Source organism: Pleurodeles waltl, chromosome 6, assembly GCF_031143425.1.
Source record: "Pleurodeles waltl isolate 20211129_DDA chromosome 6, aPleWal1.hap1.20221129, whole genome shotgun sequence".
NCBI classification, from domain to species: Eukaryota; Metazoa; Chordata; class Amphibia; order Caudata; family Salamandridae; genus Pleurodeles; species Pleurodeles waltl.
The window spans coordinates 999,218,694-999,238,114 of NC_090445.1; the positions used below are offsets into that span (position 1 = coordinate 999,218,694).

The window sequence follows — 19,421 nt, forward strand, 5'->3', positions numbered from 1 at the left end:
CTTCCGTTCTCGTCAGTGCGCTCGTCAGGTAACAATATTGTTGCAGCTGATACTTCAGTCAGTACATCCATTGTCTTCTCCTGGGAAGGTCAGTTCTACACATACTACATTAAACATTGTTTACCTAGCTAGTACATCTTCTAGCAAGCAGTTCTCATGGGAACGGATTTCAGCTACGAGCACTTTGTCAGCACAGTGGAAATTCACAATTTAATTCTCTAATCAGCCATTTTATAAGTCACCTAAGAAATGCAGCTTGACATGAGGCCGTGCAGCTACGCCCAAGACCTCACTATGTTAAGGCCTAGGATTAATAAAGCTAGTACATAATGCGTAACCCTCAATATGACATATTACTACAGTAATCAAACATTTGCTCAATTTTTCATATTAATACGCCATTAATAAGTACACTTTGTGTACATTGATGGCCACTCAGGAGGGCGCATCTTCAAATGCGCGCATTATATTTCTCTAAGTTAATACATTTCCTATGTAAATTCAACACTCAGGATACAGGAATAATCATTAATAAATTCATTAATAAACTCAGCGTTAACAACTCCCATGTAAACCAATAGAGTCCACAGTTTACTATGGTTAATGCAATCAAACGCACTGCTAAGGTCCATAAAGCCCAGGTAGAGAGCTCTCTTTTTGACCCTGGTGCATTTTCTTATTACCAATTCCAGGTTAAAGCTCTACTCCAGAGTACCAATAAATACTCCTTCGAATTCTGTACTTATTTGAGCAATATGTCTTCTGAACAAACATTCTAATTACAGAGTTAATCTTCCCGTACATGTGTAAGCACAGCCAAGGTTCGATTAACAGTCCATTTCTTTGGCTTTAAAAACTCAAAAAAATATGAAGTCTTCAGAAACTTAACCAATCGTTCTCTTCCTTTCATCGGAACAAGTGGTCTTGGAAACTCCGATTTACCTTAAGCCCAGTCAAAAACCTAGGCATCTTTTTGACAGAGGGCTCTTGCTGGCTTCACAAGTGCATGGTTTTCAGTCAGAAAAGCAAAGGCGATCACCCATGCTGCAGTCCTCAAATTGGACTCTGTTAACTCACTGTAAATAACCTTCAAACTGAATAACAGGCTACATTTGTTGCAAACCTAGACACACTGCTAGTTTTAGTTTTTTGCTGTAGAAGTGGAGACAGAGGTCTCCCTTTCTACAACAACTGCATTTGCTTCCTATGGAAAGCTGTTAATCTTTCAGTGTACTCCATGTATAGCATAGCCAGATCCCTTAGGCCAAGGAAACCATAATTAAGAAAGACGAAGAAAAAAAGCAGAACATTCACTCCCAGAGGCGTTCAGAAACCTTTATAGATGAAGTGCAAATCTTCTTCTATATTAAATGAATGCCATGCTTGAGCAGACAACTGCTCTGTGCGAGTTGATACCTTATTGTCCTTAAGTGCTTAGTTTTCAAACAAACACCAGGGTGAATGTCATTTATTCCTCTTTTAGATTTCAAGAGCATCCACAAACTTTATCTCTTGACACTTTGTTCTCATTTTAACCTACTGGCCTGCAATCTTGAGGTTTCTACAGTTATGTCATCGCTCTGCTTTCTCCACTTCTACATGCAAATTGAGTAGATGCCCTCTGTTTTTTTAAATATTTTTATTGATATTTTAAACCAGCTCCACTGCTTTCAACTTGCATTTTCATTCATGTAGCATACTGGTTGAAAAGATCAGAGTTGCCCAATTCTTGAGGTTATTCGTGGATCAATATACTCATAAGTGCTAGCACTTGCCAGCTACACATGTTCTTGGCTACCTTTTGTCTCCCATCTTGGTTTATCTGAGCCGTTACCCTCTGTTTTATTCCATTGTTAACTTGGTATACATTGTGTTGTTTATGTAAATACTGTCAGTGGTTTATTCTTTTATTCACCCATTCTATGGTGGCAAGTGGTCGCTTTCTGCCACCTTCTTGATATCTGCTAAATCTGCCTCAAGCCTTCTCTTCCAAGTTTCTTAATATACACATTGGTAATGTTGCTTACTGAGCATTTTACCCATATTCCTTCCTTTCAGAGGAAAAGTTTCTTAGCCAACGGTACTTTGTTAAGCCTTAGCAGATTCATTTCTAGCTCCCCCCCCCCTTGCACCACATAGAAAGGTTCTTCAGTCTACCTCCCTCCACCCTTCACCATCCTCAAAACAGCATTGCCTTTGCTGCCCCAATTCCTCTGCACCATCAAGATTCAGCGATTTCTGTTGCTGCTCCTTCGTTGAATCCCCCACTTTTAAACCTGATTTGATTCTTTCTTCAACAGCTTGAACTCCACCCTCAAGCAATCCCCTCCTTCTGTTCAGTCCACATTAATCCCGTCTATCACTTTGCCAAGGTACATCATGGACCCTTCAGGGACTCCCAACTATCTTGTACAGTACCAGTTGCTCAGTATTATTCATTTCATAATCTGTGTACACCATTTATGTCTGAGATGTCCTACTGCTTACCAAATCTACAAATGAAGCTCTCAATTTCCCACCATGGTATATTTTCCGCAAGCACGATTGCAACAGATTTACCCTTCATGTCACGGGTCCCTTGTCGCAGAAAGCCAGCTATTTCCTGTTACTAAGAATGCCTCGAGTGTATAAGGAATTCTTCTCTCGCTACCCTACCCTGTCCTCGCCGTGTGCTCAGCAGCCACGCCTCCACTCACACTGGTGGACCTTTGACATGAGGTCGTGGTTCACACTGTGCTATGGATCATGAATTACTAACTGTAGCCAGGTTCAGTTGTGGTAAAGAGTCTTGTGCCTTGCACGGTGAATGCACATAACATAATACATGACCAACATTGAGGGGTTCGACAATCCAGATGCTGGGTGCAGTTTTCACCACAACTAGCTGGATATACTTTTCTGTTGGAGCTTTTAATGACGTGTTTCCTTGCAGCATAGATACTACTAAATCCAGAGGTAATTTGTTTTTCACTGTAGCACTACGCCACCCCACCGTTTACTCACTTGCGAACAGAGGTTGACACGTCACTCCGGGATGCTTAATGTGCAGAGTCAATATTTGTGAAGCAAATTGTTTAACCAGAGAAACGGTGCATCTGAAAGTGCATAAGTCTTTTAGATTCCTGCCAGAAATACAGAGGACATTGTTGAAATGTAACTAACAATGCAGGTGATAGTAAAGCAGTATCCAGGGGTGTGGTCGTACATAACTCCAAGTCCAACGAGACTGGTGAGGCTTGAGGCAGAAGAAACGCATCAGCTGCCAGGACGCCAAGTTGTCTCTACAAGAGCGCGTTGCGACTAGCCAAGTCGAATCGGTGTCAAAACCCGATCTTCCCTCAACTCAAAGCAGACGGAGACTTTGTGGATGCAAAGACGGATACTTTATCTCCGCTTCATCCAGCACGTGGGCCAGTGTCGGGTGATTCACTTGTGTTCTGAGGTCTTAGTAGTCCTTGCTGACCATGAGGGCAGATTTAAGGTTCACATGGGACTCGATCCCCATTGTAAAATCTGACCTGTAATGAGGAGAAGTAAATTGATTTTCATGGTCCAAATGGGAATGGATGATCCTGTATTAGGGGAAGGATTTTTCTCTTTTCCTTTGGGGAAAGTATTTTCCATGTGGAAAAACAATAAGTACAGAAGATGTTAAAGTGCAAGTGCGCGTCAGTGTGTCAGTGTGAAATGGACTTAAGAATACTTGTGTGCGCAAAAATAAATGCACATTTATGTAACAGAGTTCTGAAGTGGCAACCTGTATGGTTCTGACGAATCAACTCACATACATGATGATATTGGTCTATGCTATTCTCCTGGCATATTTTTGCTTATAAATCCACCAGGCCCTATGATAATCCGCTATTCACAACTTTTCTTGTGATGTGTTTTTGTGTACAGTTATTCACTTGTTCGTGGAATTTTTAGAGTGCCAGTGTCCATCTAAAGTTAGTATTTGGTGAGAAGGCATTCTGAGGTTGAATAATACAAGATTCTGACGCCTCGTTTGCATAGTTCTAGGGCACGTTCAGAATTTGAAGTGCTGACTGCTTGTTGGAAACAAATGAGTTTGAAAGCTTAGTATTGTTAGTTTGTGTTGGCAGGAATCTGTTTTATCCTCCTACCACCTCCTTTCTCCTCTTTTGTTCAAACATTGCCGCTGGGATAGGCAGATGTTTTGACAAGAAGATGTATATAAAGCATTGCACCTCAAAGGAACGAAGTGCATTGCCTCGTTAAATAAATATTAATAGGCTTCATTAAATAGATCAGTAAATTTATTTTTAAAGTAATGGCTCCATTGTATAAAGTCATAACCAGATTCGTTTTTATGCTGGTATCAGTCATAGGCATAACAATTTGTCATTTTTATGGAAGTTAAATAATTTCATTGAAGTAGAGTGATGGGGTTGATGATATGTCAAGGTGTGAAAATGACTTATGGTGACTGAAGTTATCAGTTGTCCGCATGCACCACAGACTGATATTGGTCTCCAGACCCCGGTTTCGTGGTAGGTTACCGACCATGAATTAGCTCTTGAGTGAGGATGATGTCCGACACCACGTGCTCGACACGGACGCGTCACACATTGACTTCTCCTTGCAGGTGGCCTCATCAACCAGAGCATCCCCATCGTGCTTCCAGTCACCACAGAAGACAAGGATCGGCTGGAAGGATCCGCAGCATTTGCACTGGTGCACAATGGCCGGAAGGTGGCCATCCTCAGCAACCCGGAATTCTACGAACACCGGAAGGAGGAGCGTTGTTGTCGTGTCTGGGGAACGACTTCGACGAAACACCCACATGTAGAGGTAGGTGGCAACGCATCGTGTCACAAATGGTGGTGATTTCTATGTAGTGTGTTATGTTGGTGCATTTATTTCATGTGTAGAAAGTTAGTTTAATAGTTCCCTTTTTTCTGAAACCTTGTTTCGGATTTTTATGGTATTTTATACACAGCAGCTGGATTTACTCACTGGCACGCAGTTACCCTCACATGACCACATTTGCCTCCTACCAATAACTACAGTGATTCCACGGCAGTCGTGCTTGACGCTGTATTGTGTGTTAGGAAGCAATGCAGAATTTTCTGTCAAAAATGAAAAAGCAAGCAGCCGACTTGGTGCCACAGGGGAAAACTGAAACGAGCTCCTTATTTGCTGTCCACTCCTCCTATCTAAGCTTATCTGAATATGTCTGGTCTGTGTAGAGGGCCAATTCCTTGCCTATACAGTACTCCTGTCTCCATAGTATTCTCCAAACAGGTTGGAGAGTGCATTTGATTGACACGGTAAACTCAGCAATCTCGCAAATATGACAAAGAGGAATGGCCTGAGGCTATTACAGAGCCGCGACGAGTCAGGGACCGTGGCAGCATCGACCTACAATTCAAGTACCCTAAGGTGTAATTAGGATGGTGTATGATTTGGGAGGGGGGTATATAAAATCAGAAAAAAAGCTGACCAAAACGTATTTCAGGGCTATAGAGAAGAAAACTATACACGGTAAGCAGACACAATTCTAGAAGTTATTCACCTACAACATTTTTTTCATACCTGGAAGTGCACGAAAATCAGTTTTATTTTTGCCGTCCTTTGTACCTACCTGAGGTTTATAGTAGGTGTAATATGTACAAACCATAAACATATTATGCATAAAAAGACGTAACCCGTGTGCACATCTTTTAATACAAGCTGTGCATCTTTCACTGTACACATAACTAGTTTTGCTTTCCTGTCTTTGGAAGCTCATATCTGGACTTATTTACTCCTTAGAGCATCTTGAAGTATCAAATGACAAGGCACAACCCTGCATATATTTAATTTTTCTCGAAAAGAAGCACGTTAACGTTTTCGACATCAAAGTAATGCAAAATGTTTGGGACTCTCCTAAATTCTGAATGTCGACTTGAAATAATTGCATTATTGAAGAAACAGCTGTGTAAACATGAATTTGCATAGTTAGTAAAAACAAAAGCTCTTCCCCTGCTTTTAGAAAATGTTAAGATGCTGCAGCATCCCAAGGAATCCCTATCTACAGCTTGCCTCCCACAGGTCTGCTTACGCGGGCGATGTGTTAATATTCTCATATTGCCTGAAACCCACGACTCAATGTGTGGAACATCTAACATCAGTTTTTTGCCAATATTCTGGGTACAGATTAATCATCCACAAAACGCAACCTGTTTTAGCACGTGGGGCAAGCAGTTGTGACAACTCGAGCCAGGTATCTGGCATCATGTTGACTTCTACCCTTAAACAATGTCATGATTATAACTATACCGTGCCGTTAGGCAGATTAGGCTCCTGTTAGAGAAGTGGACGCATCTACGGATCTCCTTAATTGGGAGAATCAATTTAATAAAATCAGCATTCTTCCCAAAATTCTGTTTCTTTTTTGCTCACTATCTTTTTATGTTCCCCGTATGCATTTTAAGATGCTAGATTCCGTTGTGATCAAATTTATTTGGAAGGGAAAGAAAGAGCATTGAAGAAGTTAAAATTGCCAATACTGGAAGGGGGATGGGCACGTCCTGACTGGTGCTTCTATTACTGGGCCAGCATGACCAATCGTATTTGCGTGAATTATGAGCCTTGTCCTGAAAACTGACACAAGACTATTTCATTTGTACAGGATCCTAAATCTAGTTGCACTAAGTTTCAAAGCAGGGAATTTTTCAAAAAAGTTAGACTCAAGACTACGCTTGCTCTTGACAAGATTTGGCCCAATATGAGGAGGTCTCTGGGAATCACAATCTTTCATGCCTTTGCACCATTGCTAGATAACCCAGAATCACCTGATTGCTTCATCCCCTCCCTACTTTGGGTCTAGGGGAAACTTGGGGGTTAAGAGGCTGGGAGACCTAATGGATGAATTCGGGGTCAAAACATTCTCAGATTTACAGATAGAATTTGCCATTCCCCGTCAAGACTTTAAAAAAAATATCTATAGATCTGGACCCACCTGCTAAGTAAAGACATGAACATCACAATCCCATTGCCTCAGCCTGATATTGCACGAATGATCTTTGGTAAACACCAGTACAGTGTCTCGGATAAGTACAGTTGTCGTACTCAATCTCTTTCCAATGACCTAGCTATGTGGACTGATAGGTGGAGCCAGAACCTAGGGGAGAAGGTCATGAAGCAAGAACTTATTAGTGTCTTGAGACAACTCTTTAAGGTCACTACTCCCACTAGACTGAGAGGTCAGATCTATCACGTGCTGTTTCATTTACATATTAGTCCTTATAGATTGAGCAAGTGGTACAATAGTATGTACAGTTGCCCTCTATGCTCTGCCAGTGCAGCCAGCACTGCTCACATGTTTGCTTCTTGTCCCAAACTTTCAGCATTTTGGTACTCTGTTGAGCGGCAAATATTTTTCGTACAAAATTTCCAAGTAAGTATTACCCTGAAAAAGATGTTGCTGGATATAGGCATTACCGATTGAGTCTTTTATGCCTCTGGCTAGATTGAATATTGGGAGATATTGGAAATCTGCTCACCCTTCATAATATGAGGAATGGTGGAAGGAGTTAATGGAAGCATATGAATTGGAGCATCAGATAGCTACGACTAGAGAATCTTTGGTGAAACACTGTTGTATCTGGGGGAACCTAAGAGATTATTTAGTGAGTGATTAGGGATTTTGCCTAGGTTTTTCATTATTAATATTATTATTATAATTGAATGATCAGCTCGAACATTTTTATCAGTGTATGAGATATGTGATGAATTTGTGCACCTCGTGTTTATTTTTTAAATATTTAATATGCAAAGTTTTCTTTATATTCAATAATGTATAAAATCAGTACTTAATCTCCATTGATTTCATGTTTTTGTATTGTTTGCTTGCACTCTAAACAAAAAAATAGAAAGTGTTGGGAGCTGTGTTGCAGTCATGAGCAGAGTTAAATAACATTTGCATCGCTTGAGCAAGAAAAACATCTTAGATATGAAAAATACAGTGAACTTGTGTAATTTCAGTGGCCTTTATTGTACAGAGTAAATCGACCCTTTCACTGTATGAAGTGGATTTTACATGTCATCTTGGAAACCCTTTACCATATAAAGGAAGTCAGCCTTCAGCATTTTTGCGCTTTGTCAAAGAACTCTTTTCTGACTTGCAATACCATTGCAACAGAGTTGTTAGAGTCATATTTAATAATTATGTAACTGTTAAATGTTGGAGGTGGTTCTGTACTTGTAAATGCCTTCAAAATTCACATATAGATTTGTATGCATATTGGGTGAAATTTCTATGGAACACAATAAAATGCTGAATAAATACAAGTGATTGGGGCATCATGTTCTATCCAAACTCTTTGAAAAGGCTGACAAGTGCATATTACTTTTAAAGATGATCTTGAAAAGTGGGGATTGGCTGGTTGGTGGCGACCTCCAGGTGCTGGAGAGAATAAAGTGGAACGATGGCCTGGATAAGTACAGATTAACCCCACTGGAGCTGAAAAAGAAGTTTGAACAGTTGACTGCAGGTGAGCGTTTCTGTAGTTGTATTGTGTACCAATCATCCTAGATATAGTGATACCATAGGTAATTACCTCTCTGTAACTGTTCGACATTTTTTATATATACTGGCTTCAGATTGTTCTTCATTTTTCTTTCCATCATTCTGGTGATAACGCATCGTTCATGTGTTTCTGCTGATATAGCTTTCTGGGCTCAACTAAGTAGTATTTTATTATCTAGTTACAAGATAAATTATTGTTTTCTACAGGGAGTGCAGAATTATTAGGCAAATGAGTATTTTGACCACATCATCCTCTTTATGCATGTTGTCTTACTCCAAGCTGTATAGGCTCGAAAGCCTACTACCAGTTAAGCATATTAGGTGATGTGCATCTCTGTAATGAGAAGGGGTGTGGTCTAATGACATCAACACCCTATATCAGGTGTGCATAATTATTAGGCAACTTCCTTTCCTTTGGCAAAATGGGTCAAAAGAAGGACTTGACAGGCTCAGAAAAGTCAAAAATAGTGAGATATCTTGCAGAGGGATGCAGCACTCTTAAAATTGCAAAGCTTCTGAAGCGTGATCATCGAACAATCAAGCGTTTCATTCAAAATAGTCAACAGGGTCGCAAGAAGCGTGTGGAAAAACCAAGGCGCAAAATAACTGCCCATGAACTGAGAAAAGTCAAGCGTGCAGCTGCCACGATGCCACTTGCCACCAGTATGGCCATATTTCAAAGCTGCAACATCACTGGAGTGCCCAAAAGCACAAGGTGTGCAATACTCAGAGACATGGCCAATGTAAGAAAGGCTGAAAGACGACCACCACTGAACAAGACACACAAGCTGAAACGTCAAGACTGGGCCAAGAAATATCTCAAGACTGATTTTTCTAAGGTTTTATGGACTGATGAAATGAGAGTGAGTCTTGATGGGCCAGATGGATGGGCCCGTGGCTGGATTGGTAAAGGGCAGAGAGCTCCAGTCCGACTCAGACGCCAGCAAGGTGGAGGTGGAGTACTGGTTTGGGCTGGTATCATCAAAGATGAGCTTGTGGGGCCTTTTCGGGTTGAGGATGGAGTCAAGCTCAACTCCCAGTCCTACTGCCAGTTCCTGGAAGACACCTTCTTCAAGCAGTGGTACAGGAAGAAGTCTGCATCCTTCAAGAAAAACATGATTTTCATGCAGGACAATGCTCCATCACACGCGTCCAAGTACTCCACAGCGTGGCTGGCAAGAAAGGGTATAAAAGAAGGAAATCTAATGACATGGCCTCCTTGTTCACCTGATCTGAACCCCATTGAGAACCTGTGGTCCATCATCAAATGTGAGATTTACAAGGAGGGAAAACAGTACACCTCTCTGAACAGTGTCTGGGAGGCTGTGGTTGCTGCTGCACGCAATGTTGATGGTGAACAGATCAAAACACTGACAGAATCCATGGATGGCAGGCTTTTGAGTGTCCTTGCAAAGAAAGGTGGCTATATTGGTCACTGATTTGTTTTTGTTGTGTTTTTGAATGTCAGAAATGTATATTTGTGAATGTTGAGATGTTATATTGGTTTCACTGGTAATAATAAATAATTGAAATGGGTATATATTTTTTTTTGTTAAGTTGCCTAATAATTATGCACAGTAATAGTCACCTGCACACACAGATATCCCCCTAACATAGCTAAAACTAAAAACAAACTACAAACTACTTCCAAAAATATTCAGCTTTGATATTAATGAGTTTTTTGGGTTCATTGAGAACATGGTTGTTGTTCAATAATAAAATTAATCCTCAAAAATACTACTTGCCTAATAATTCTGCACTCCCTGTATGTAGAAACCATATTAGGTGGGATAAAGTACCTTCTGATGTACATTATAAGGTTATTGCAAGTCACAGAGGGCTTCTGTGGCTGTATAGCGGAACTGAGGCAAAGGCAGAGTTCTTTTATAAGGTCATAGAATTCTGAGATAACTTGCAATACCTTTTTAAGGCACGTCAGAGGGTATTGTTTTTCATATCATACATGGTCACACCATTACTCATTCCCCAAAAAAGCTAAAATCATTGGTCTCTTACTCCCTGAGAATGAACATTGTTCAAATATACAGGAAGCGCTGTGGAACTGCAGCGCTGAATTAAACTCCCCAACACACAGCTAGTAATTTGTGATAAAACATTTTAGTATACAGTTACAAATTCTGTGGCTAATGTATGGTAACATGGAGTGTGTCATGCATTCCTGTAATAAAGTATAGCCAGCAAAAAAATAATCATGCTGTCTTAAATGTCACCATTCTGGGAATGAGTGTTCATTTTAGGAATACCATAAGAGCTTAAAAGCTTGTTGTCGTTTTCATTGTTTAAATAAAAGATGTAATTCTGCTCCTTGACCTGCCTTTCAATGTGTTATCTGGCTGAGTCAGACGGAATTATTACATCACAATTATAATGTAATGTCATTACAGTTGCGCAGCTACGTCATTTTCTTATTACAGGTCCCTAGTGATGTCACAACTGTCCTGTAAAAGGAAAATTAGAGGCAATTTTTTTAAGGGATTTAGGCTCTCAACTGTTATATATAGAAAAATAGATGGGTAACAGTGGATTGCGGGGATGCTTTTCATTGAGGGGTTCTGCGTGACATCAAATAGACAATGAGAGCAAAGCTCAAGTTGTCTATGGTGTCACTGAGAACCCAAAGGTGAAACACATCCCTATAATCTACCCCTGCTTGCAACTGCTAGACAAGTAATGGGGGAGCCATACATAACATGGCCTCTCCTCGCTGTACCAAATATAAAAAAAATACCTGGCCTCCTGCCAAACACTTCCACCATTCTGTGCTATTGCATCTTCTCCTCCGCCCCTCAAAGCTGTGTTCTGAGCCATCACGCTGCTCTGATAGGCTCTCGGATGCCTATCCATAGCAGCCTGGGGTTCCTTTATGACATAGCAACAGTGGTTAACAAGTTCTGTTACCTGCTATTGCAACGTCATAGTAGTAAAATGGTGGGTTTAGAATCCAGTCAGTCACGCTAATGGCTCTGTGTGGGAGCTATGCATAACAACATATTTAATGGCCAAGGAAGTAGATAAGTTAAGGGGAGCTCAAGAAAAAAAGAACTGTGGGAAGAGTGCAAGAGCATTTTTACATTCTGCTCAGGAACAGTGGAAAAAAAGGGTCCAGTAGTCCAAGCAGCATTATTTGTTTTTGCTTGATATTTTTAGTAAAGTAGGATGTCTTTCAAGAGTTTTGAATAGTTAACTAGGAAAACAAAATGCAGTTTACTAGTATGTTTTGCATTTTAATGTTTTCCGTGTGTTTTTTGCTTTTTTCATCATTTGAGTTGGTCTTCTTTTTGGTGGTACATACTTAAACTGTTTTTTTCCTTTCTTTTGATGTTCTCTTTCTTTTAGTTCGGGGGATTGGTTTCTTTTTCGTGGCCCGAGACACAAGAAACCTGTTGGTGACACATTTATGAAAGCACACCAGAGTATATCATTAGGATATAGAGCCTCATTTACAAGAATCTGATGAATCACCACTGATGCGTCAGATTCCTGCACTTCCCGCACATCCCCTAACAACACAATGGATGCGCTGTATTTGCAGTACAAAGCTCCATGGCGCATGTTTTCAAAGATGCATCAGAAATTGTGACGCATCTGTTGGTGTTAAACTCACACATTGCTAAAGTAGTGTTGTTAAACTGATGCAGATGGAGATAACTTGCACATCCTTCCTGTATGATCAGTGAAGGCTCCAAATTAGGACAGTGTTTCTCAAATTGTGGGTCAAGACCCACTGGTGGGTCAGAAGCTGATTTTTTGGTGGGTCATGGAAATCCACGCGATAAATAAAGATGCCTTTAAATTCTGCATATAAATTGACACATTTGTTGCGCTTTGCATACAGAGGTCAATGTCCCACCATGTCTTTTGACAAACTGCTTCTTATTTTTTTACCATGCGGATTGGAGTTTACAAACTGTTCTCGCTTTGCAGTCAGTGAAAGAAAAGTAAAATGAAATATGTGACAATTTTGCTGAGGGGCAGAGCGTGTGAAAGCAAAGGCGGTAGAATGACAATTGTTGTAACACATAATATGTAAATATCTGTAAAAGAACAGTACACATTCAGCAGTTAGGAAAGCAAAAATAAAACAATTTTTTTTGTAATTCTGAAGTATGATGGAAGCAAATATTTTAATAGGATCAAAACAAATCAAGACACTTTACTTGGTGATGCACAGATGATACACATTCACAGAAGCCCACACATCGTCATTTGTGTACAATATAGTTTTGTCAGTAAAAATGTATGTCAGTGTGAGGCTGTTTCGATGGAAAATGTGTGGTCTGTAAAATGACAGAATCCTGCAACACGATGATTTAGTTACACTGGCAAATCGCCCCCCTTAAATCCATTAAAACTGGAGAGGCCGTGAAAGCTTGTCTTTCTAAAAAGTTTGGGAAACACTAGATTAGGGTAAAACCCTTAGTATGTTATTGTACAGTTAACTAAATGTATTTGATCCATAAAGTTTAAATGAAAGGGAATTGAAGACATTATACATCCATATCACTAAAAAACACGTTAAATTAGCCTCAGTTTTGTACAGAAATCTACAATATAGCTTTACTGCAGGCAAATATTGCACCATCCCTTTTGGAATGTGTTACTTTTTGGCTCTGTTTATTATGTTCTTGACTCACTTTTGTTTGTTGACCAACATCAACGCTGAGTGAGGGTGATGTTTTTTAGTAGCACTGGCCATGAACCATGAAGGCACCGACATGTAGTCTGAGCAGAAATCATAACCATCAAAGAGGGAAATCTCAAGAGTGGAAGATTTAATATAAAAGATTGTGCAATTGTTCACTTCTACAAATTAGTGAAGTGGGGCACAACACAGAGGTGAGTTTAATCACATGGTTAAGGCACGATTAAGATATTTGAGAGGACGGTAAAGCTTGCCTTTCGGAGGCTCAACATCTTAGAAAATTATTAGACATCCTGGACTGTCCCAACTCCCAAGGTGAAGCAGAAGGTATGGGTGACCTCAAAGTTCGTGTCATAGCGTGATGAGGGTCAACCTGTGAAGAAATGGAGGAGAATGTCATATACCATGACACAGATGTTTTAGAAGTAGAGCTGCCCAATTAGAACACTGAAGTGTTGGAAATAAAAAAAGAAAAAGCTGCTAACCTGTTCTTAATGTGAAGCCTTGTAACACCATCCGAGCTGCATTACATGCATGGACGCTGCATTCCGTGCTTCAAAGCAAACTAGACTTGGCTCATCTTACTCTAGCAGGCTAGTGCTAAGAGTCCCTCTCGAGTATGCATGCACTTTATAAAATCCATTCATATGGCCTGTAACTCTTGCACCCCTAGTACTTAGGCCTGTACTGTTATTAGTAACACCTTATGTTATCTTGGAATACAAGCTTAAAGAATGTTTCAGGTTAGTTGTAAAGAAGCATTGGCGTGATGCACCTAGGTAGCCCACTGGTACAATATATATATTTTTTTTAAAGACTAAAGCACTGATTTAAGCCAAAGTGGCGCAGCGCAGTGCTTTGCCAAAAATAGCAGCGCTGCGCCACTTTTGAAACTCAGGGATGCGCCCTATTTACAGGACTTAGGCGCAGCCCTGCATTTCCACCTACATCGGTGCTAAATTAAGCTGTCTGCGCCAACGCAGTCATCCTTGCACTATAGTGCAAAAGTGTCTGCGTGGAGTGGATAGGTTGCTTTTGTGCAGGAAGGTGTCCTTTCCTGCACATAAACAATCTATTATGGTGATTTAGCACTTCTAAGTGTGCAGCAACATGCAGCACACATAGAAATACCAAAGCGTCATTTCGGAATTATTGTTTAAGTGCAGGAAGGGACACCTTCCTGCAAATAAGCAATTATCCATGGCATTTTGCTTTTTCTATGTGTGTGATTGCAGCACACATAGAAAAAACAAAAAATGACGAGGAATAAAAGCATTTCTTCTTGTTTTTCCATTAACGTCACCCATAGGGTGGCGTTAGGTTTTGGTGCTGCCTCAGGTTTACAACAACTCATAAATCTGAGGCAACGTCAAAAGCCATGGGTGTTGTGGTGGAACGCCCACTGCAACACCCATTGCACGCCCCACTGACGCAGAAAACTGCGTCAGAGGGACCCATATTTACAAGGAGGCGTAACACACACAAAGTGGTGTTACATCTCCTTGTAAGTATGGAGCAGTGGTTAGCGCCACCGGAGCGTCACGTGAAGTGACGCTTCAGTGGCACTAGGGGCTGTTAAATCTGCCCCTAAGGACCTTATGTATCAAAAGATTATCAATGTTTTGTCTATGGATAAATGTGTTCACACGTAAGGGCCTATAAATCTTAAGGTATTGGGAATGTTCTAACCAAAGGCTCCTTATCATTATCATACCTTACAATACCAGTTGGAAGAGTTTGTTAGATAGCCCATACTTTTCCATGTACTTCAAATGAAATGAAAATCTGCACCAGTGCTTGAACCTTTTCTTCAGGAAGGGTCACGCCTTTGGCAGTATCTCAGGGTTCGTGGCAAAGCATCCCCTTCTTCTGTCCCCCTCCTTATATCTGCCCTCTTAAAATATAAAGATTATCAGTAACAGCCTTTTTAGGTCGAGCATAGCTGCATGCAAGCGCTGCTTTTCCTATGTGTTGGTATGTATCTGCGCTTTAAACAACGCCCACGTTACGCCCATCACTACCACTTTTTTTGGACTTGCCCTTCAAAAATGCCTTTATGACATTTGTAAATGGTTTACGTTTGTCCCTCCTCGGGGAGGTTTTGTTACCGCCTCGGCCATCACCCCTCTTACATAGCTAATTGCACTTTTGCCGATAAGTTTGACTACCGGCGAACTTCTTTTCCTTTTGTGTCTCTCCTTATCGCTGATGCTCATGGCAGCCGTGGCGCTTTGAATCAGCTCGCTTATGTGAAACTGTTTTACTTTTCATTTTCAATTTATATGGCAAGAAAAGACTGGTTAGGAGTTTACAACGCCTATAGCTCCAACTCGAGCAAATGCGAGACCCATTGCACTGCAAATGCTTGTTTACTTGAAGCTGGCAGACTTCGCAGGTTTAAAGCAAAACAGTTACACGAAGAGGAATCTGATAAATAATTAACAATGTGGTCCTTGTGTGGATTTATGTACCTTGGTGCGGACTCGAACATAATTATGTTTTTTTAACCACAATGGCTGCGGTATTCGAAGCCCAGGTACTGGAGAAGGACCAACATGAATAATGTCAGAAATAAACAACTGTATTTGTTTTACGTTTCCCGCATTTGTAGAATGAGCGATTGTAGCAAAGCCTGCTTTGTGCAGAACCTTTATGCCCTGAATGGTTTTCTGTCCTAATAAGACTGGTTTCCAGTTTATTATCTTTTACTTCTTTCGGGTACTTCACGTTCTGTGGTAAATAATCCAGTATGTAACTATTTTAGCACCCTACTGCACTTTATGGGCCAAATAATGTTTTAAATATGTACTGGTAAATACTGTGCCTATCGGCAACAGGTCCAACACTCTGGGAACTCATTTTAATATTTAATATTTGTATCTGAAGGCTTGTTTTATGAGAAACTTACACTACAAAAGTCTATTGCCCCTTTTATTTCGTTTTGTTTGAACACTTTTTTTGTGAGGGGGGGTGTTTAGTGGTTGAAGACTTTGAAGTTTAATCCCGGCACACTGTGATTTATGTAAACATCAGATTATATGTCAGATGAAATAATTAAACATGTGCACTTTGCCTTTGAGTCCCGTGCTGTAAAATACAAATATTCCCTGTTGCCCTAAAAATCGAGGGATCTAGCCAAATTGTGTGTTTGGCTTTGTCAGGTAATGGGTTAAGAAATTGAATGACCGAAAAGTGGAAAATAATCGTTGGCACCGCGTTGGCACTGGCGATATTGTGTACCGGCTCCCACATACTTGGTGTTTTTTTTTTGCTTTCTGAAAAGATCACGGGTATTCCGAGCTAGAACATGCGAAAGGTACCTCTGCCTGAAACTATCTGTACGGTTTCTCCCCAGATGCTGTTTTTGCCTTTCAACTGCGTAACCCCGTCCACAACGGCCACGCGCTGCTGATGCAGGACACCAGACGACGCCTCTTGGAACGCGGGTACAAGTGCCCCGTTCTTCTGCTTCATCCCTTGGGAGGGTGGACCAAAGATGATGATGTGCCTTTGGAATGGCGCATGAAGCAGCATGCAGCCGTGCTGGAGGAGGGGATCCTGGACGCCAAGACGACCGTTGTTGCCATCTTCCCATCTCCCATGCTGTATGCTGGGCCGACTGAGGTAAACCGTTCCCTACGCTGCCTCCGATTATATAGGCCTAAACTATTTCCACTCTGGACGTCTTCACCAACATAATTCAGTATTTGTGATGTGATGCTAACTTAGATAATTCATGTGATTATATGAGGGAATCGGAGTGATGAGAGAGAGAGTGCGTGTTCAACCATGAAATGAATAAAATCTGACTTTAATGATATTAACAAGGAAAAAGGTGCACTATCAATACATTGTTTTTTTTTGTTTTATTTGCATTTATGTCACAATATATTCCTAGGTTAAGTCCCTATGTCCCCCGTTTATGCCTACGTTTTTGAGATATGGCTCATATACGTCATGCAGTATTGAGCCACGAGTTTACCTCTGTTGATTCTCGAGAAGTAGCTAATAGCTCGTACCAAGGACTTTCCCTCCCAGGCTGCCGCAAACTCTGAGCTCTTTAAAGAATCACCCGTGCAGTCTCACTTGTTGGCAGTCCCAAGCTCTGCTCAAATGGACCAGTCCCTCTCAAAGAGTAGAAGCCAGCACTGACAAAGCACTCTTCAACCCACTATATAACTCCAAACAAAAATGCAATATAAGAAAGCCAGATATTCTCCCTAAAACATTATTGGGTACCAAAAAACACAATTGAGCACCCAGTGCAATGTGTGATAATATGAACATCACAACTCTTTACACTACCCAAGACCTTCAAATTATTATATCCAGGGTGATTCAGTTTACCAATACAGAAATAATTATATTTTTATTAAGGTACACACTGGAATTCCACTATATTTGAACGTATTAATATTTTAAGTTGCTTAGAGACATGTTGTATAATATAGTGACAGAAACAGATGGAGGCAGTTTGCTTAAGAAAAAACAGCATAGCTGCACACCACATGAGAAACACTGTGTGTCACGAATATGGCGACATAGCCAGTTTTTAAATTCAAGACATAAGGGCCACATCAGTAATACAAAATATCTAGCAATTTAACATGCTTTCGTTTTATTCGCTTTTGCTTAAGGTTTGTGCTAAGAATGTTGTGCTCTTGCCTCTCATTTTGCAACCTTACGCATTCAAAGTTTTCTATTGTTCTATGGGCACTAGTAAGTTACTAGTGAGATACTACCAAACATATTTTCTTATGCATGTTAAGGATATTACAGTTACTTCGGCAGAGCAAATTACTGCACAGGAGATCTCAAATTGGTAAATCACAACCAGTTACCCTCTTTAGCATTCGCTTATTCTAAACTTAATGAGAGTAACAAATTGTGAGAAAACCCTTGGTTTTTCAAAATAACCATGATCTGATTGTCCGATATGTGGAATGTTTACCTCTTGTGTGCATTGGGTGGTGTTTGGAAGTGAAAGTTACACATTGCAGAAATCAGGAATTGCTTGCTTGACGTGACTGTAACCTATATTTTCGAATCAAAGAAAACGGCTTAATGATGCAGTGTGTTATCTTAACCTCCTGAAAACATTAGCAAGCAAGGAGTCATCCCTTATCTTCCTCAGGAGGAGATAACGGGAGTACATGTTTAGAATGCTTTTCTGGATTCTCCTGACCCAGAGGAGGAAAGAGTATCCAATATCTTTGGAGCGCTCTACAGATATGTAACAAGAATTATGCGACCAGGACTAACATATGATGCACTTTCGCTGACCGATGCCACCACTGATCTGTATGAATTAATGGAAAACAAAAACTGAGAAACCACATTGGAGGAAACCAAAAGTAGGACATGGAAATATTGCATTTACACTTAAAAAATAAGCATTCAAAAGCCAATTTCGACCAAAAAACATTCTATGAATTGGTTTCATGAAAAGGTAAATGCCATTCATAATGAAAATTCTTTATGAAAACACATACAATCGCCACTACGGCTGTGGTTCTGGTAGTGTATAGTATGGAATGAAAATTATAGACTTATAGGATTTAAAATGTTATTTTATCACAAAAATGGAAAAACTCAAATACTGTTTGGAAAAAAGATGAAGTTTAGGATTTCAGTACCTTTTTTCTATTGGTAATAATATTCATGGTTATAATGAGGCAGTCATTAGTTAAAGGAGTGGTTTTGGTAGCATCACTAGCACAATGTGTAGATCTTACTAAAAAGATGAGTGTTTTGGTGTGCAGCTGTACACAGCATTGAAAGCAATATAGATGTCTGCATGTATCACATATCCTCAAGCACTCTCATGGTTCCTCTCATTTACGGGATCTTCAATGGTTATCCATCGAGAAATGTATCAAGCCCTTTGCTATACTGATGGAGTTTTGACAAACACCAACCTCCTTTGTATCCTGAATTACCAGGAAAATAACGTGAATTCCGGAAATAGATGTAGATTGGTTTCCTGAAGCTTGTTAGTAGTTAGTGCCTTTTTTATAGATCAGCTACACCACACAAGTTATCCGCATCCTGGATAGACTAATAACATGTCGTCACGGTGAACAGAAATGTCTGATCAGGAAACCAATCTACAAAGAGCCAGGTACAACAAACAAGGTTTGAGCCTTGACAAAGAGGGATTTGTAGAAACACATGTTGGATGTTTTGTCCACCTTTCCTTCCCCACCTCATGCTCCATGAGCCCTC

General features: G+C 40.4%; 1 protein-coding gene across 2 annotated transcripts in view; it reads left to right on the forward strand.

Moving 5' to 3' along the window:
* Positions 1 to 19,421, forward strand: part of PAPSS2 (3'-phosphoadenosine 5'-phosphosulfate synthase 2) — a 173,648-nt gene that overhangs the window by 145,179 nt on the left and 9,048 nt on the right. For both annotated transcript variants that reach the window (XM_069239888.1, XM_069239887.1), the window contains 3 exons: positions 4,607 to 4,812; positions 8,363 to 8,498; positions 16,552 to 16,820. In XM_069239888.1, the coding sequence (XP_069095989.1) occupies positions 4,607 to 4,812; positions 8,363 to 8,498; positions 16,552 to 16,820 (611 nt within the window). The remainder of the gene's footprint in view (positions 1 to 4,606; positions 4,813 to 8,362; positions 8,499 to 16,551; positions 16,821 to 19,421) is intronic.